This window comes from Corvus brachyrhynchos, unplaced genomic scaffold, assembly GCF_000691975.1.
Source record: "Corvus brachyrhynchos isolate BGI_N302 unplaced genomic scaffold, ASM69197v1 scaffold188, whole genome shotgun sequence".
NCBI lineage: Eukaryota > Metazoa > Chordata > Aves > Passeriformes > Corvidae > Corvus > Corvus brachyrhynchos.
Genome location: NW_008239647.1, coordinates 1,544,746 through 1,562,199, shown reverse-complemented (window position 1 = coordinate 1,562,199; position 17,454 = coordinate 1,544,746). Strand labels below are relative to the sequence as shown.

General features: G+C 34.4%; 1 protein-coding gene across 1 annotated transcript in view; it reads left to right on the top strand.

Moving 5' to 3' along the window:
- The window catches only part of DNAH8 (dynein axonemal heavy chain 8), a 120,565-nt gene that overhangs the window by 49,474 nt on the left and 53,637 nt on the right, over positions 1-17,454 (top strand). Inside the window, 13 exon segments of the mRNA XM_017742332.1 lie at positions 208-369; positions 2,172-2,396; positions 3,347-3,519; positions 5,189-5,367; positions 7,095-7,282; positions 8,154-8,240; positions 8,340-8,447; positions 9,228-9,362; positions 9,990-10,151; positions 10,969-11,215; positions 12,504-12,745; positions 12,827-12,967; positions 16,239-16,476. Of these exon segments, the coding sequence (XP_017597821.1) occupies positions 208-369; positions 2,172-2,396; positions 3,347-3,519; positions 5,189-5,367; positions 7,095-7,282; positions 8,154-8,240; positions 8,340-8,447; positions 9,228-9,362; positions 9,990-10,151; positions 10,969-11,215; positions 12,504-12,745; positions 12,827-12,967; positions 16,239-16,476 (2,287 nt within the window).

The window sequence follows — 17,454 nt, the reverse complement described above, 5'->3', positions numbered from 1 at the left end:
TTGTTAATTACAAAAAAATATTTCAAGGATTGTTGTTAACAAGACTAGAATATGTCTTCATTAAATAAGTTTCTTGGATATTAAATGAAGTAAAATCTGTAGCTGTCATGGATAGAAATTTAGTAACTATGTAGTATCTCATATTTGTGAACAGAAGGTTGGTAAGTATGTTCTATTTCATACCTTTTACTTTCATTAATTTTATAGTTGGACACTCCAGTGCTTGCAAAAGGACCAGTAGAAATTTGGTTGAAGATTTTATTGCAAGTTCAGCAGAAGTCATTGCATGGCATAATTAGGGCAGCATTTTACCAAATTAGCGACCCAGGATATCAGTTGCTGAGTTTTCTTAATCAATTCCCAGCTCAGGTAAGAATACGAGATGTGGATGTGTGTGTGCAGCCTGGCTTGCATATGGGGGCAGGTGCAAGGTAAAGAGCACGTGGGATTGCCTGTATGAGGAAGTTTTCATAAGGTAAACAAGGGGAAGGATCTGGTCAGTAGAAGGCAATCCTTAATCACTTCAATTTTGGTACCCAGATATAGCATAATATTTTTCTTGCCATCTGCTTTAAATTTAGTTTTTTTAGTTCTCTTGGAGAATATAAAGTAGAGCTTGTATTTTCTGTAATGGATATTGAATCCCCTTCAGCTGCAAATAAAATTGTATGTGCAGATTGATTTCTCTCATAATTTAAGATTGCAAGAACTATGATTATGATTATTTATCTCATAATTTACAAGATTTGCCTCCTAGTTCATGTATTTGTCACTATGATAGTGCAGTCCTAGTACAATGCTATGTTGAAGGATTCCAGAATCTCCTCCGTCTTACTGATAATTCATAAATTTCATTAAAAAGTAATGATCTGTTTCCCATCCTGAATTCTGAATCTGTAATTTGCTGATTGGTACAGTGCTGGGTGTAATTTTTAATAAAAATTCTGCAGATATTAAAACTGGCCAGTAGGTTGCTATTTAAAAAAAAAATCAATACATTTAAATATTTAATAGAATTATCCTAAAGTATTTATAATTGTGTGTTGTCTCAGCAATGTTTATTTGAAAATTTTCACTGCCTTTAACAAATAAGGACTGTCTTGTTTGCATGTCAGACATTTTGATGTGGCTTTATTACCATCTGCATTTCACATCTTGCTAATACAAATGTTCTTATGGTCAAAAAATTGCTTGTGTTAAAAGGGTTTGGCCAAGAAATTTTTACAAAGTAAAGCTGTGTTAGAGAAGAGAGAAGAAATTGGGCAAAATAGTTACAAATGAAATGTTTTCTTTAAACTGCCTGTTTCCTGGCTCAGCTGCTGCTGATACAGGTAGCATGAAATAGTCACATCTAAAATTTATTTTATGTTTGACTAATTGGTCATTCTAAAATTAATTCTTTTAGACTCTACTTGTGATATCTCACCATTTTAAAATCATCAGGCTATCTTCTAAAACACAAACTCTGTAACCATGAGCTCACTACAAGCATAGGGAGCCAGAAAAGTAGAAAGAGATGTTGAGTAAAATTTTTAGGGCTTGTTGCTTTGTGAATATAGAAATGTGGGGAATAAAGGTAATAAAGGGATACAGTGCTTATCTATCATTTTTTGTTGTGGGTATTATAAATCAAAAGAAATCTGAGACAGTTGTTTATGTACAATATCCTGTAACTCTCTAGATTGATTTGGAAGCAAAATAACTTGCAGTTTAATGTTCTCTAGGCTGTACTGCAGGCATGACAGAATGTTAGGAGGCAAGCCATCCTGTGGTCAGTGAAAATGCACAGCATTTTAATGGTCTTTAATTAGTTACAAATAGGCAATTGGAAATTTTCAGAAGGTCTTTTTCCCCCTGAGCCAGTTTAGGTTTGTACTACTGGAGTACTCCAAAGGATTAGAAGTGAAACTGACACCAGTCCTTAGTTTGAGCGTATCTCACTGTGTGACAAATGTTTGTAAAATTTGTAAGTGCCTTTTCAGCAGGTTGGGCAGCAGAGCCAATTAATTCAAGCGTGGTGTCCTGGTGAGATAGATTCATGCTGGATATAGTGATATTTTGGAGCTGTCTACACCATAATTTATTGTTCCTATTATACCTAAGGCTTGTGTAACGCAGCTGGAGTTCAACAAGTGGTTAGTTTGTATGTTTTTCATGTATTACATTTTTAGGTTGGATTACTGGGAATTCAAATATTGTGGACACGTGATGGAGAAGAAGCTCTGCGCCATGCTAAGGATGACAAAAAAATCATGGATGTAACCAATGCTAGATTTCTGGATATTCTGAATACATTGATTAGCCAGACCACACAGGATCTTTCCAAGTTTGAGAGAGTGAAATTTGAAACACTTATTACCATTCATGTGCATCAGCGTGATATTTTTGATGATTTGGTAAAGTATGGATTTTGATTTCTGGAAGCTAAATGCGTTTTCTATCATAATACTCTTTCTTATATGAGATAGTTACAGTTACATGTGTATGCACATATAAGAGAAAGATGTCCGTTATTTCACCACAGTAAAAATAATACAATTTTGCTTAAACTAGAATAATATTAATTAGTTCTGTCAGCTAAATATATTTGCCAAATGTTTACACTTTTCTTGGAATATTTAAATTTTCCATGCCTTCCTATAGAATTTCTTTTGGTAGATAAAACTTAAAGTATTTCCTTCCTTTGAAAAACTGTTCTACTACTCTTACTTGCACAACTTAAAAAGCTGTGACTGCTGAGGGTGTTGTAACTGTAACATCACTGCCTCTTGACTTTACAGAATCTCAGTTGGCACAAGGCTGCACATTCCCAAGGAGACTACACAGAACAGAAACAAAAAACCTACTGAAATCTGCAGATAGTTGCAATCCTATACTTGAACTTTTGAGACTGTGCTAAACTGTTACCATTCCTTTATTCTTCGAGGAATGGCGTCCTTCAACACTGTCCCTCACATATTTCCAGAGGCTTTTTAGATACAGCATTTGCTTCTATACCTCAGTCACATCCTTCCCTCATCACACCCTTTGTTGCAACGAGTTTGGTGGATTTACTGGTATGCTATTTGCATTTCTCACTTGGAAAGCAGACTGTCCTACCAAAGCAGTTGAAGATTTATTTGGTAACACAGATGTTGGGATGATTGGGTTACATGATCAAGATGTTTTTAATATCAGTTTAGCATACATCTGAAGATGTTATGTGATGCTTATTGTATTTAAGTTTACTTACACAAGATCTGAGTAATCACTCATTATTCACATACAAATCAGCATTTTATCACAATTGATACAGGCAATAAATGTAGATGCTCAGTTATAACACATACTTTTACTTTCTTTTAAGGTAAAAATGAACATCAGAACACCAACTGATTTTGAGTGGTTAAAGCAGTCTAGATTCTACTACAAAGAGGATTATGATCACGTCATCGTAGCAATTACAGATGTTGATTTTATTTACCAAAATGAATTTTTGGGTTGCACTGATCGTCTGGTTATAACACCTCTTACAGACAGGTTAGAAAAGCATTTCTAGATAAGGAGTACTTTTAATATTTATAGTGTTTATTTAACATTTATCTTTAAAGAGAGAAAATCTGAGTTAAGTCCTGTGTGGGTTAGAGCATTCATGAAAACATTCTCCTACATTTGCTTAATATACTCTTCTAGAAAAGGTAGAGTAGAGTCTCACTAATCTGTACATTTATCACTGCCCAGTCTTAAAAAGAACACTTAGTAACAGAAATTCATTGTTTTAAGGTTATATAGTAACATGTACTTTAGCAGTATTCTGAAGAGAAGATTTGGTCAAATATTTCAAATTTGGTAATGAGAGAATCTCTAAAGATTCTATGGCTTCTTTGAAAGTCTAAGAAAAAGTCCTAACTGTATGCACTCACCTTCCATTCTTCTGTAGCCAGGCAAGTAAATGGCCATTTTGTTTCAAATGTGGCTTAACAAGGAACTATATTTCTTTTTTCCTCTTGGGAATTTCTTTGTTTCCTTCCTGGTCCAAGTTCTTTCTCCATTCGATCCTTTCTTGAGATGTCGCTTTTAACCAAATGAGAAAATAGAAGACCAAGAGATACTTCATTTGCAAATGGTCCCTTCAAGAAATAAAAATAACTTCCAACCTACAATCATTTACTTTGGTATCTATATGGTGTGTGTGCTTCTATGACTTTTTGAATACCTTTATTTCTCCAGAAGAGGTAGAGCTGCTATTGTGACAACATGGAAAGTTCAATAGATTTCTGCAGTGAACTGCATTGCCCTCAGCAGTTGAGTATTTTTGATACAAAATTGTTAAAACTACCCCAAAATTGATTGAAGTATAACTGCATAGATAAAGCCTTCCTGTCATTTCAGAGTTTGTTATTGTATAGAAAGCAAGAAAGTTCCTGCAGTGCAAGTTGGGCATAGTAAATTACAGTAATTCAGTCTAAACTGATGAAGTAGTTAGCTATAAAACTCTGCTCAGTTATGGATTAAAACCAGAAATACTTCAGTTAGAATGTGTCCAAATTACGTTGATTTGACAATGAAGATGCCCCATTGCTTAATTCCTTTAGCATTACTCTTCCACACCTTGCCATGAATGAAAATCATAACTAAGGTTCGCATATAAGTAAAACTGTAGTCTAGACCTTTTAAGACTTTAAAAAAAAAAGGGTAAAGTTTAGGGTTCTTTTTTCCTAGAATTGTAACTATTTCTTACCCACAACTGGGGAAGAGGCCATCCATATATCCTTATTCTTTCACGTTTGAGGATATAGTCAAAGTTACATAATTAAATGTATGCAGGTTAAGATGCTGCAGAGTATGATGACGTAGCAGAATTCAACAGCAGAATGTGCTCTTTATAGCTGCCAGCAAAGTTAATGAGAAATACCTTCATGGGATATGCATTGATTTTTTTAGCTTGTTAACACCAGAGTTTGTTTCTTTTGTTGTTTGTTTGATTTGTTGTTTCTTTTTTTTCTTTTATAAGTAACGTTTAAATGCTATATTTTGTGCCTTTTACCTCTGAACTTCTTGCACTGAAATCCATGGAACTGCCTTAAGAAGAAGTAGCATTTCAACATAGGGGCTGTAGAATCTATTGCATAACTTGATCTGTATTTTATATGTATACACTTACATCTTTAATTTAATTGAATTGATTAACATCAATTAATATTTGTAGGTGCTATATAACTTTAGCGCAAGCTTTGGGAATGAACATGGGAGGAGCTCCAGCAGGACCAGCTGGAACTGGTAAAACAGAAACAACGAAAGACATGGGAAAGGCTCTGGGAAAATACGTAGTAGTATTTAACTGCTCCGATCAAATGGACTTCAGAGGTTTGGGTAGGATTTTCAAAGGTAAGATTTCTTCAAGCAGGGTAGAAGAGACTTCCACAGGTCATTTAGCAGGTGCAGGTAGAGCAGGGTGCTCAGTACCTTCTTTGTGTTGGGTTTTGACTGGCTCCAGAGATAGATGTTCTGCAACACCTCTGCTCAAGTGTTTTGACCCATTCTCATTTTCACATTTTTTATACTTCCACTGACTTGGACTCTTCCACATTGAAACATGTGTCCATTGTCTCCTCTTCTTCCTCTGCGACTCTGAGACAAGCCTGGCTTCAATTTCTCAGTGCCTCTTACTATCTAGTTTTAACAGCAATAGGCTTTGTCCTTCACTTTCCCTCCAGGCTCAACAAATGCTGTTCTCTCAGCCTCTCCCTCTGTGTCATGTCCTCCCTCCGGCCACTGACCATCACAGCAGCCACTTGGTGCACTCATGCAAATGTATCAATGTCTCTCCCCTACTGGGAAACCCCAAAGTGAGCATGGTACTCCAGCTTCTATCTCACAAGTGCAGAGTAGAGGTGAACAGTGATGTGCCTCACCCTGCAGGCTACACTCTTGCCCAGTATGCAGCTGCCTTCCCCTGTTACAAGGGTAGAGCTCTGATTTGTGCTTAATTAGTTGTTAAATGGAGCAGCAGGTCATTTTCTGCAAAACTGCTTTGCAACTGGTCAGCACAGAGCTTGTACTGCATGGAGCTATTCTGTTCTTGGTAAGGGGCTTGAACTTCATGAGATTTCTGTCATCTCGTCTTTCAGAGTAATGGTATTGTATGTATTGGGAAGCAAGGGGCATGAAAGTGGCTAAAGCTGTGGGTTTATAAACATATTGCCCATTTGAAAGTCATAAAAATTTTAGAAAATCTTTGACTGACAAAATTCATGACAGAATGTCTTTTTTTAAAGGGATTTAGCCCTAACTGCACAACACAAATAAACCCTGAATGACTTGCATAAATTATTCACAATTAAATAGCAAGCTTTCAGTATACATGAAAGAAAAACATGGCTTACTGGTACTTTAATATCATTTGGGAAAAAATGCTCTTAGAAACTTTCTTATAAAACATTGTGAAAAGAAAAACAATTGTCTTAGGCGCTACTACATACATGTTAATTTTCCAAACAGAAATTAGGCAACTGTGAAAATAATCCCGTACAAAAAATTCTTGTTATTAATATAGTACTTCTAGATTTCTCTTTTCATTTATTTTTCTTTCTCTGGGTTTTTCTCTTTCTTTCATACACATATCCATACTTTGAATGTTGTTAATATCCTGTACTATTCCGTGAGAAACTTGTTTAGTGGGAACTTAAAATGGTAAGATAAAAACCATGACTTTTTTTTTGGTGACATTTAAGACTAATGTTTTGTAGCTCTAAGTCACTTATGTTTAATTTTTTTGACTAACAGTGCAGCTTTTTGAAAATAATTGAATGCTGCTCTACAATAAAAGGCTATATTCACAGAATGATCTGTACAAAATATTTACCAAATGCCCCAACTTATCAAAATATTTTTTTCAGACTTTGATTCATTTTTAAGCATTGTGCATAAATCAAATAATACTAATTCAGACAGATATGGAAATAGTTAGGTGGATTGAAGGAAGGTAGACCTTGACCACAGGGCAATAAATAAAACTAATGTGATTTAATTATTTGCAGCAAAAGTCATTTAGCTCAGATATTGAAATATGCATGAAGGACAAGAGATAATGTTTTTTTCTTACCCTGTTTTAGGTCTTGCACAGTCTGGATCTTGGGGATGTTTTGATGAATTCAACCGAATTGAGTTGCCTGTCTTGTCAGTAGCAGCACAACAAATCTATATTATTTTAACAGCAAGAAAAGAAAAAAAGAAGCAGTTCATTTTTGCTGATGGAGACTGTGTAGATTTAAATCCAGAGTTTGGAATTTTCCTAACTATGGTAAGTGTAATAATAATTTTAAACTGACAAATGATACTACATAGAGGTTAAGTGACGAGGTGAAGATAAGTGGTCTTATTAATAAAATGATGTCAGTATAGAATTAGACTGAAGTGCACAATACATAAATAATATGATTTTTCGTGAATGGCATGCCTTCATTTTGCCTTTAATACAATTGAAAGGGTTCAATGTCCCTTCATTGCTGTATTGCTATTCACCATGCAGACTAGAAGTTTGACCAAACTTCCAGAATTCTCTGTGCTCACTGAGAGGACTGAAACACTAATGCACTTTACTGCTGTACCTTTAATAATTCTAATTGTAATGCATTAATAATGCACTAATGCTTGAATGATATTAACATATTAGTAGTTTAATAGTATTAATACTTCAATAGTATTAATGAAAAAGATACTGTAGGGAGGGGGGGAAAAAAGAACCTTCACTGAAAGGAGATAAAAGAAAGATAGCTTTCAGGGACACATGTCTTGACTAATGGATGCCTACATGGATATGTAAAAATTCTTTGATCTCCCAGAATATTAACTTTTAGCATATGCTGTCTTGTTGCCGTAGGATTCTCAAGGCTTTATAGCACTGTTTTCTGTAATCTCATGGGCAGGAAATTTTAAAGTGTATGTTTCCTAATGCCAAGGCAGATGGCAATCCAAGATTACTTTATGGGAGATTAAAATTGTAATAATTGATAGGCAAGACTTTTAACTCTGAAGTATTTATACATGCATTTATTTTTATTGAACAGTAAAAAGGCAGCTATTTTGAGTGTTGTAAATAAATACTTATAAATTTTGACTGCTGTAAATAATTATTAAAAATGCATAATGATGCATTATGTTTTCTTATTTAGAATCCTGGATACGCTGGACGTCAAGAACTACCAGAAAATCTCAAAATTCAGTTTAGAACTGTTGCAATGATGGTTCCAGATAGACAGGTATAATTCCTGACTAAACTGAAAGGAAAAATGTATTTTAATTTGCTGACCTGTCTTCAGGAGAAACTAACGGAATTTCTAAAAATAATTGTATTTCAGATAATTATAAGGGTTAAACTTGCAAGTTACGGATTTATTGATAATGTGGTCTTGGCTAAGAAATTCTTTGTTCTGTATAAACTTTGTGAGGAGCAGCTCACTAAGCAGGTAATGTTATGTATTCCCTTTCTCTTTGTATTCATGCAGTAAAACCTCCTACTTTTCACGTTATGCAGATTGTTTCTGAAACATCACTTACATACCTTTTACAAAGTACTGAATTACTTTAAATATAATTTAAACAAATACCTCTGTAAAATTTCTGAATAAATTGCTATATTAATTCATGAATATGTAGTTGTATATGCACCTTTTTTTGTTTAAAATGATGCTTTTTAATTAGTTGCAAGTGCATGAGGTTCTCTGCCTAAACAAGTCAGCCAGACAAAAATTATCCTAGTCATATAAATTGTCTGTAAGAATTATCTAGGACTAGGGTAAGTAGTTGGAAATTGGAAACTGGAAACCACAGGAGAAATGTCTAGTTTGATTTAAGTTGCTCATGTCCCCACAGCACTGCCTTGATCTGAAGTCTGTGCTTTAAGATGCCTTAGTTGGAAAGACATGGTATAGAATGGAAGTATTAGTGGTTTAGAACCCTGCTGTTCACAGCTATAAAATATTTGCTATATGGCATGATAAATGTTTAAATGAATTAAATTTAAATTAGAAAAGAAAAAACTTATAGCACATCTTCCTGAAAACAACTTTATTATCCTTCATTTATTTGAACAGAATAATTCCTAAACAACAACAACAATTCCTATTTTAGCTATCTTTTCCAGGCAGGACAACTGTACTATACAATATGCAAGTAAATCTTGATATATTGATGAAATAAAGCTAGAGAACTTGTTACTGATACATAAGTCTTCTTCCACTCTCTAGGTCCATTATGACTTTGGTCTGAGGAATATCCTTTCAGTACTGAGGACTCTTGGAACTCAAAAGAGAGCCAGGCCAACTGAAGGCGAATTAAGTATTGTTATGAGAGGGTTAAGAGATATGAATCTTTCTAAGCTGGTAAGAATCTAATTTAATATTTTAGCACTATGTAGAGGCAAGCCTAATAGATATTTCACGGGTTTTGTATGAGATTAGAAAAAATTTCAAACATTCTTTTCTTTAAAAAATTGAAACATGATAACCTTCAGGTTATCATTAAACAGCATAGAGAGTTTATTAGACTTGTAAAGAGTGTTCATCATGCAAACATTCAAGTAGATTAATAGTGGCTTACCTGTGCATGTGACTTTCAGTGTACTGACTTGTGCCCAGACTGAGTACTGTACCATAAGTAAATTGAATAATTAGTATCCACTAAATCAGACTTTTAAAGATTTCTTTCCAGATAAGGTGTTCTTTCCAATGTATGCTGCAAGTGGTTTACAAACCAATTTTATAAATAGATTCCAGTGTCTACTCGGTGGTAAATTTCTTTCAATTCTGAATTTCTCTTTTGCATGGCTTGTGGATGACATTTTCAAAATGCTGTTTTTGTAGCAAGCTCTCTTGTTAGCTGTCAGTAAGCATCTGTATTTAGAAAGTATGTTATTACTGCTTATTCTTTTAAAACAGAGACTGATGTTGATTTGGAAACATTCTTCGGATAACCTTTCTTTAAACATTTAATAACATTTTTTGTTTCAGATAGATGAAGATGAGCCTTTGTTTCTCAGTCTGATCAATGATCTCTTCCCGGGGTTGCAGTTGGACAGCAGTACCTATGATGAGCTTCAGGCTGCAGTAGCTCATCAGGTTGAAGAGGCAGGATTGGTTAACCATCCACCATGGAATCTTAAACTCGTTCAGGTAAAACTTTTTTTTCTAAAACATTCTTTGCAATCAGGAGGCAGAACAACGTGTTTGTGGTTAAACCACTGCCTTACCCAAGGACCTGCACATCTAATATAGGAAGAACTGAAGGTTGTGTGTGCCCCCCACTGAAGAAGACCAGTGCAAGGGACTTGCACTGTGGTGCCTGTAGATCTTCATCCTAGACTGATAAAAGCCTTTATTCAGCTTGCAGAGGAAGAACTGTGTATGCTTCATCTTACAGGATTTTGTCACTCAGAAGGACTACCACTGTTTTGTGCCATTCAGTTCATTCATACTTGTATAGGCAGACTGACACTTCCACAGCAAACCTAATGCTAATATTAAAAGACAAATAGAAAATTCAGTAGAGAATTCTCCTGAAACTAAACCCATACACAGTTCCGGAGAAAGTGCAGTTCCTGTGTTTGTTTCATGTACTCAGGTATTTCAGCACTGTAGTGATTAATCATACTTCAGTTGCATGAATGTTTTGCTAATATTAATTTCTCCTTTTTGATAATACAGAAAACCCTATTTTAAATCTGGTAAAACTATTTTCAGTTGCTTTAAAAAGTTTAGGTGAGTTTTAGTTCTATGACCTGTTTATAGTGAACTTGCTTAGTGCTAAGAATATTAGCAACTGAAAATATATACTATTCCACAAAACACTAAAATTCAGCAAATGCATGCCAGGTTCAATCCTGAGCGTATAACTTGTATGTCTAATACATCTTAATCGCTACTAAGTGCAAGGAAAAATCTTTCTAAAGATTTTTTAAATTGAAATATTTTATTTTGATTTTGTTAATAGTTGTATGAAACTAATCTAGTACGTCATGGGTTGATGACACTTGGACCTAGTGGATCTGGAAAAACAATGGTCATAACTATATTAATGAGAGCACTCACAGAATGTGGCCAGCCTCACAGGGAAATGCGCATGAACCCCAAAGCTATTACTGCTCCTCAAATGTTTGGAAAACTAGATGCTGCAACGAATGACTGGACAGATGGAATCTTTTCTACTCTGTGGAGGAAAACACTGAAAACCAAAAAGGGTATGTAAATATTTTCCATGTGGCATCATAAAAATGTATCTTGAATGATATATTGAAAAAAAGCATATTTGATTCACAGATGTTCCTCTTGAGGAAAACAGTAGAGAACAGAGATGAGATTACAGGTCACCTTTTAAGAAAGGACACCAGTTTAAAAATGTATTATTTCAGTAGTAGATCTACATTAAAAAAATGATCGTTTTCTTGAAACTTCAGTTCTACAGTGTAGATGTGTCACTTGGAAGCTGATAAATTATAAATTAGATTAACTTGTTCTAATAGCACTAATTTATAATGATGTTATTCCCGTGGTTTTGCATACATTGATTGCCCGTATTTATATTTCAGTATTTTAGGATTGGCATACTGAAATTCCTTTTCACAGTGTTTCATTTGTATCTGAAAAAATAAATACATTGAAAAAAGGGAATTCTTCTACAGAACTTTCCTAGAAGGATGTTAATTTTAAAAGATAGTTGAATTTCTTACATTGGAAATGCCTATGTTTTCTCTATTGGAAATTTTCTATTTTCCAAATGAAGCCAGAATTCTAAAATTTAATTGCCAAAACTTAGATATTTACATCTATATTTATATTTCAAAATAAAAGAGAAACAACCAGATTTTAAGAACAGAGGAGTGAGCATAATTTTCATTAACTTGAGAGGGATCTGTGAATATTCAATTTCCCTTGCTTAGTTGCCCAAAGAATCCTTATTTTAGTGACAAAATACTAAATTCCCCAACTTCCCCGTGCCTCCCTGGAGTAGGTTTGGGGCAGGGGGAGGAAGGAGGAAGAGTTAGATTGGGTTGTGAAGAAAGAGGTTGAATCTTGGGGAAGAAAAAGGAGTGGGGGAAAGGCATTTGTGGTGTTTGTCTTTGCTTCTTGTCATCCAAACCTATGTTAATTTGCAATAAAAGCTGTCAAGTGATCTCCCTGTCTTTATCTCAACCCGCAAACATTTTCACCTTATTCTCTCCCTCTGTCCTGTGGAGAGGGGAGAGAGAGAGAGTAGCACTGTTTCTATCTGGTACCCAGTCAAGGTAACAAATATTCAACACTATACAGATCTATTTTGGTCTCATTTGCTACTAATTGTTTCAAAAATATTTCCTTAACTAAGTATGCAATTTATTCAGTAATGAGCATCCATGGAGATGGCAGAAATTACAATAAATAAAATAAATTTTTATACATTTAAGTTCCAAACCATCTTTTGTACACTTATTTTCTTGTTTATTTCAGCAATGTGATATGAACTATCTCTCTTTGGATTATTTTTTCCAGGTGAAAATGTGTTTCTGATTTTAGATGGTCCTGTAGATGCAATCTGGATTGAGAATTTAAATTCAGTTTTGGATGATAACAAGACCCTTACTCTAGCAAATGGAGATAGAATTCCTATGTCTCCTTCATGTAAACTGTTATTTGAGGTCCACAACATTGAGAATGCCTCTCCAGCAACAGTTTCTCGAATGGGTATGGTCTTCATCAGTTCTTCTGTCCTCAGCTGGAGACCAATATTACAAGTAAGATAATCATTGCAGGCTGCTCTTTATTACACCTTGCTATACATTTATACTGAACATTGTTGTGGATGTTTCTTTCAGGCATGGCTGAAAAAACGTTCTGCTCAAGAAGCTGAACTTTTGCAAAGTTTGTATGACAGAATCTTTGAACCAGCATATGTATATATGAAACTAAACCTTAACCCAAAAATGGAGCTTCTGGAATGTAACTACATTATGCAGGTAAAACAGATACTGTATGAGTTTGAATGAATTGACTGACAATAGTAAAGGTGCAGAAATAGAAAGGAGAACATTTGATAGCCATAAAATTGAATTTGAAAATACTGTCTCCTGACAAAGAAAAGCTCAAAGTCAGTATTTGTTTCTTAGGCAATATAAGAGGGAGTGTGAAGATGTGCAGAACAAAATTTTTCTTCTCTGTATCACTTCATACCTAGGCTAGTCTTCTAATGACTGGAATTTGCAGGCTTCAGTAAATTTCCAGAAGCATATGTTTAACAAGCTAGTGAACACATTCTGATTCTTTTAATACCAAAAAAACTGTGGTATCACTGTATCTCTACTGGTAGTGTCAGCAGAGATAGAGAAGAATTCTATTTATCTTTCTGTCTTCAGATGTAATAGATGTTAGCTTGTCCACCAGCTCTTTCAAGGTCAATATAGTAATTTTTGCCTCTCCCTTCCTATCAGTTGGAATTCTACTTTGAGTGGAGTCCAAACTATATCAGTGATTTACTAATAATATAAATATGTTTGGCAGATTTTGCAAGACTGTCAGTCCTGTACTGCATATCTCCAGCTGATTTGTTTATGAGTCTGTTGTCATCTGCAAATTCTAATTTTCCAGACTTTCCATTTGTCCATGTAATCTCACTCTTATTTTGACACATTCATAAAAAATTCAGTAGTGCCCTTGAAGAAGAGTCTCGACAAGATAATGTTCTGGAGAGCACTCCAGTTTAATGTTAAACTAGTGAATTCGCACCCAATATCTTTTTGCTGTTCATTAGAGAGTTAGCTTCAGATTCTCTAGATTGTGAAGTATTTTACTGCAAACTAATACCCACAGTAAATGCTGGAGAGCTTAACTGTGCAGTATCAAGTGGAATTAGAGTATCTATAGAATTGAAGTCCACAGGCAGGAACTATGGAACTTAGCACTTCTATGACATGCAATGCACAACTTTTTTGAGACAGATATTATTTTTCTTCTACGTTTCTTATCTGTGAAACCTCTGACTGAACTGAGCTTGTCTTCATGGAAGATTTTTCCCGTGATCAAAAGTTTCTTTTATTTTTGATTAGTGCTTGTTAGGAAGTGTCAGCAAGTCAGTGTTCTATTCATACTGCTTGATCAGGGAAGTATTTCCCTGATTTAAGCTGTGTTGAATGTTTCTTCCTGTGAATGAAAATCTCCAGTAAGTTTCTGTCACATCTATGACAAAATAAATAACTCTTAGTAGGCCTCTATGCTTGTGTTATCAGAGAGCCAGTGACACCAGAGATTTTACCCTACTTGAACCTTAAGATCCCAGTTTTGCCATAAATGATCTCTGTGCAGAAGCCCTGTACCTCATCAGCCTCCTGATTTGTTGGGTCTTATGTGTTTTTAGTAATTGTAGGATTCAGGACATGCTGCTTCTGTTCAGGTCATGCATTTTCAAAAATTACAACCAAATCAAAGCAGTTGCATCTGGCAGACTTGTATTTGAATTCTAAAGTTCAGTTTTGGATGTTCACCCAAACATGCACATATACCTGATTATCTGCCATTTGTAAGCATTCACAATTTAAGCTGCCTATTCATGTACAACAGCTTTATAATGGTTTAATACAAGTGTGATCTCATCTTTGCTTTCCTCCTCGTAATTTCCACTGACTTTCTAACTCTTTATGCATCCTCTGGCCCACTTCATTAGGTAGACAAATACAATTTACCTTGGGAGATTCAACACCAGTTTTTTGTTTAGAGTTATCCTGCCTTATGAGCCTATTGGAAAACTCAGTAAACCTATAGCTAAAGTAGATCTGATTGATAAAGTCAGCATGAGGGATGAAGGATCAAAGGTGCTTGGCATCGTTCTTTACCAGGGATTTACATGGATGCTAAATAGTCATAGCAGAAGATAGGAGTTTCATTTCTAGATAAACAACCTATTGGAAGATAGGAAATGTGTGACTGGATTATCAGTTCTTAGGAAGACAGAGGTTATCAGTGATCCTGAGGCACCTTTGCTGGGATCAGTGCTGTTCAAAATGTTCATAAACAATTTGGAAAAGTTTTAGGTGAAGAAATTTATTGATGATAGTAGATTATTCAGGGTATTAAGGACGAAACAACTAACCATGAAGAACTGTAGACAGACTTTATGAGACTGAATAAATAGGTAATAAAATGGCAAATGAAATTCAGTGAAGATAAGCATGAAGGAGTTCACACAGGAAGAAAACAAACTGTTCAATGCCGTGAATAGCAGACCTGTGGGACATCTTGCCAAAGGTTGTAATAGGCAATAAAAGTTTATGTAGGCTTAAGACCATTCTTGGTATTTTCAGGGTGGAAAAAACCACATAGGATTATAAAACCAGAAAAAGTGTGCATTGTTCAGAAAGTCACAAGCCCAAGAGGGTACCAACAGGAAGTGCTACCCCAGCACCACCACAGGCCAAGAGAGATTTTTTGCTTTTACTCTTCTCCACTTTTGGTCACTATTGCAAACGAGACGCTGGGCAAGCATTAGAAGTATTACTTCCCACCCCAAGTATGAGATGCAAGACAGCATAAGGAGTACTAATTCCAAGAGCTGACTGAAAATCTGTTTCACTGTTAAAAAGATGTATTTTGAAACAATAAGCTGGACACTGTATAGAAGGGGAGTAAAATGGGGTTACCTAAAACAGTCAAACATCTGAATGCATAAGCAGCATCACAGAATTGTAGATAGCAAGTTACTATTTTTCTAGAATCTGGACTCTAGTTCCTTAGAAACAGAATGAAGCAATCACATAATAGAATAATTTAATCTATTTTTTAAAAACAAAAAAAAATAGAAGTTTATGTGATAGATACATAAATTGACCATAATTCAGATAAATGCATCAGATGCATGCTGAAAATTCTTCCATGCTTAAAACCAGAAAGAAATGGCTATGCTTCACCTACTCTTGGAGTTCTGAATATTATAAAGTCCCTTAAAAAGCTGTTTTGCTCCCCTAGCTTATAAATTATATTTCTTATGTAGGCATAACTTAAAAGGATAATTGCCTTTGATCAAATTGCCTAAGTAATTTTGAAAATTTTGTCCAGTTTTATATAGCTATCTTTAATAAATTTTTTTTGGTTTGTAGTTCTGAATTTTATGTTTGGGGATTTTTTTGTAATTTGATTTAAATTTTGAATACATGTAAATAATGCATGTGCGTACATATATAGGTTAATAAAAAGTGATTATGTAGTATTTTCTAAATGCATATTTTAAAATATTTTCAGTCTATTAATCTTCTGGAGGGCTTGATTCCTTTGAAGGAAGAACGTGGTGTATCACCTACACAGAATCTGCATAAATTGTTCAGCTTTGCAATAATGTGGAGTTTAGGTGCCCTTCTGGAGCTGGACGGTCGAGATAAACTTGAAGCCTTCATCAGAGCTCATGATAATAAATTAGACTTACCAAAAATCTCCCCTGGCACCAATCAAACGATGTATGAATTTTATGTTAGTAAACACGGTAAGAAAAAGAACCAATATTGCTTTTGATACTGTAATTTTAAAACTCTGTTACTCCTTTAGTCCTTATTATACAATCATATGAGTTGTTTGACAGTGTAGTACCAGCACATCTGTGTTGGTCAGAGACAAGAGATAGAGCACCCACTGCTAACATTTTCTTATTTCTTTTTGTTTTAATTTCTTTCTTACAAATTACTTTTCTATTAATTTAGCCTGCCCACAATTTTTAGATAATTTGTGCTTAGGCTGGTTTAGTCTAACTTAGTGTTATTTTATGTTTAATTTTCTTACAGCTGGTAATTATTGTTAAAGGAATAAAAACCTGATTTTAATTTTGCTTAGTAATTATTACTCATGTCTAATAATTGGTCATAAGTCTGAAAGGTTATAGAATTGTAAGAATAGTGAGATATTGTGATTCTTGATATTTTGAATAGTGTGCTATTTTCCAGAACAAATTTTTTAGTTTAACTAGCACACACAACCAATGTCACAAAAAACTTACTGTTATGACAGAGTATGTTCTCTTCTGAAGAAATTAATTTCTCTCATATCCAAATTCACTTTTTTTTTTTGCCAGCAACATTGATTTAGTGTACACATATGCAATCCATATTCTCATGTTCTGTAATTTTTCACCAGCAGTGTGAGAATTAGTTTCTAGGTAAACATTCTTTTTTGTTTTTATTTAGATAAGTATATATAAATTTAAGAAATATGTCTATATTTAGTAGGACTGTAGACTAATTACAGGTCATGACTAAGAATGTCTTTTGTTATGTGCATTTTTTAGCTGAATTTGAGAAAATATATCCCTTTTTATACTTTGTAGTATTTTACCCATAATGTCTATTTTTTAAAATTATTGTATTAATGAAATATTGAACATGATCTGAAGATCATGATGGCACTTTCCACTTTTTTTTTTTTTTTTTTTTTTTTTTTGTTTTTTTTCTTGTCTCGGGGGCGTTGGGAG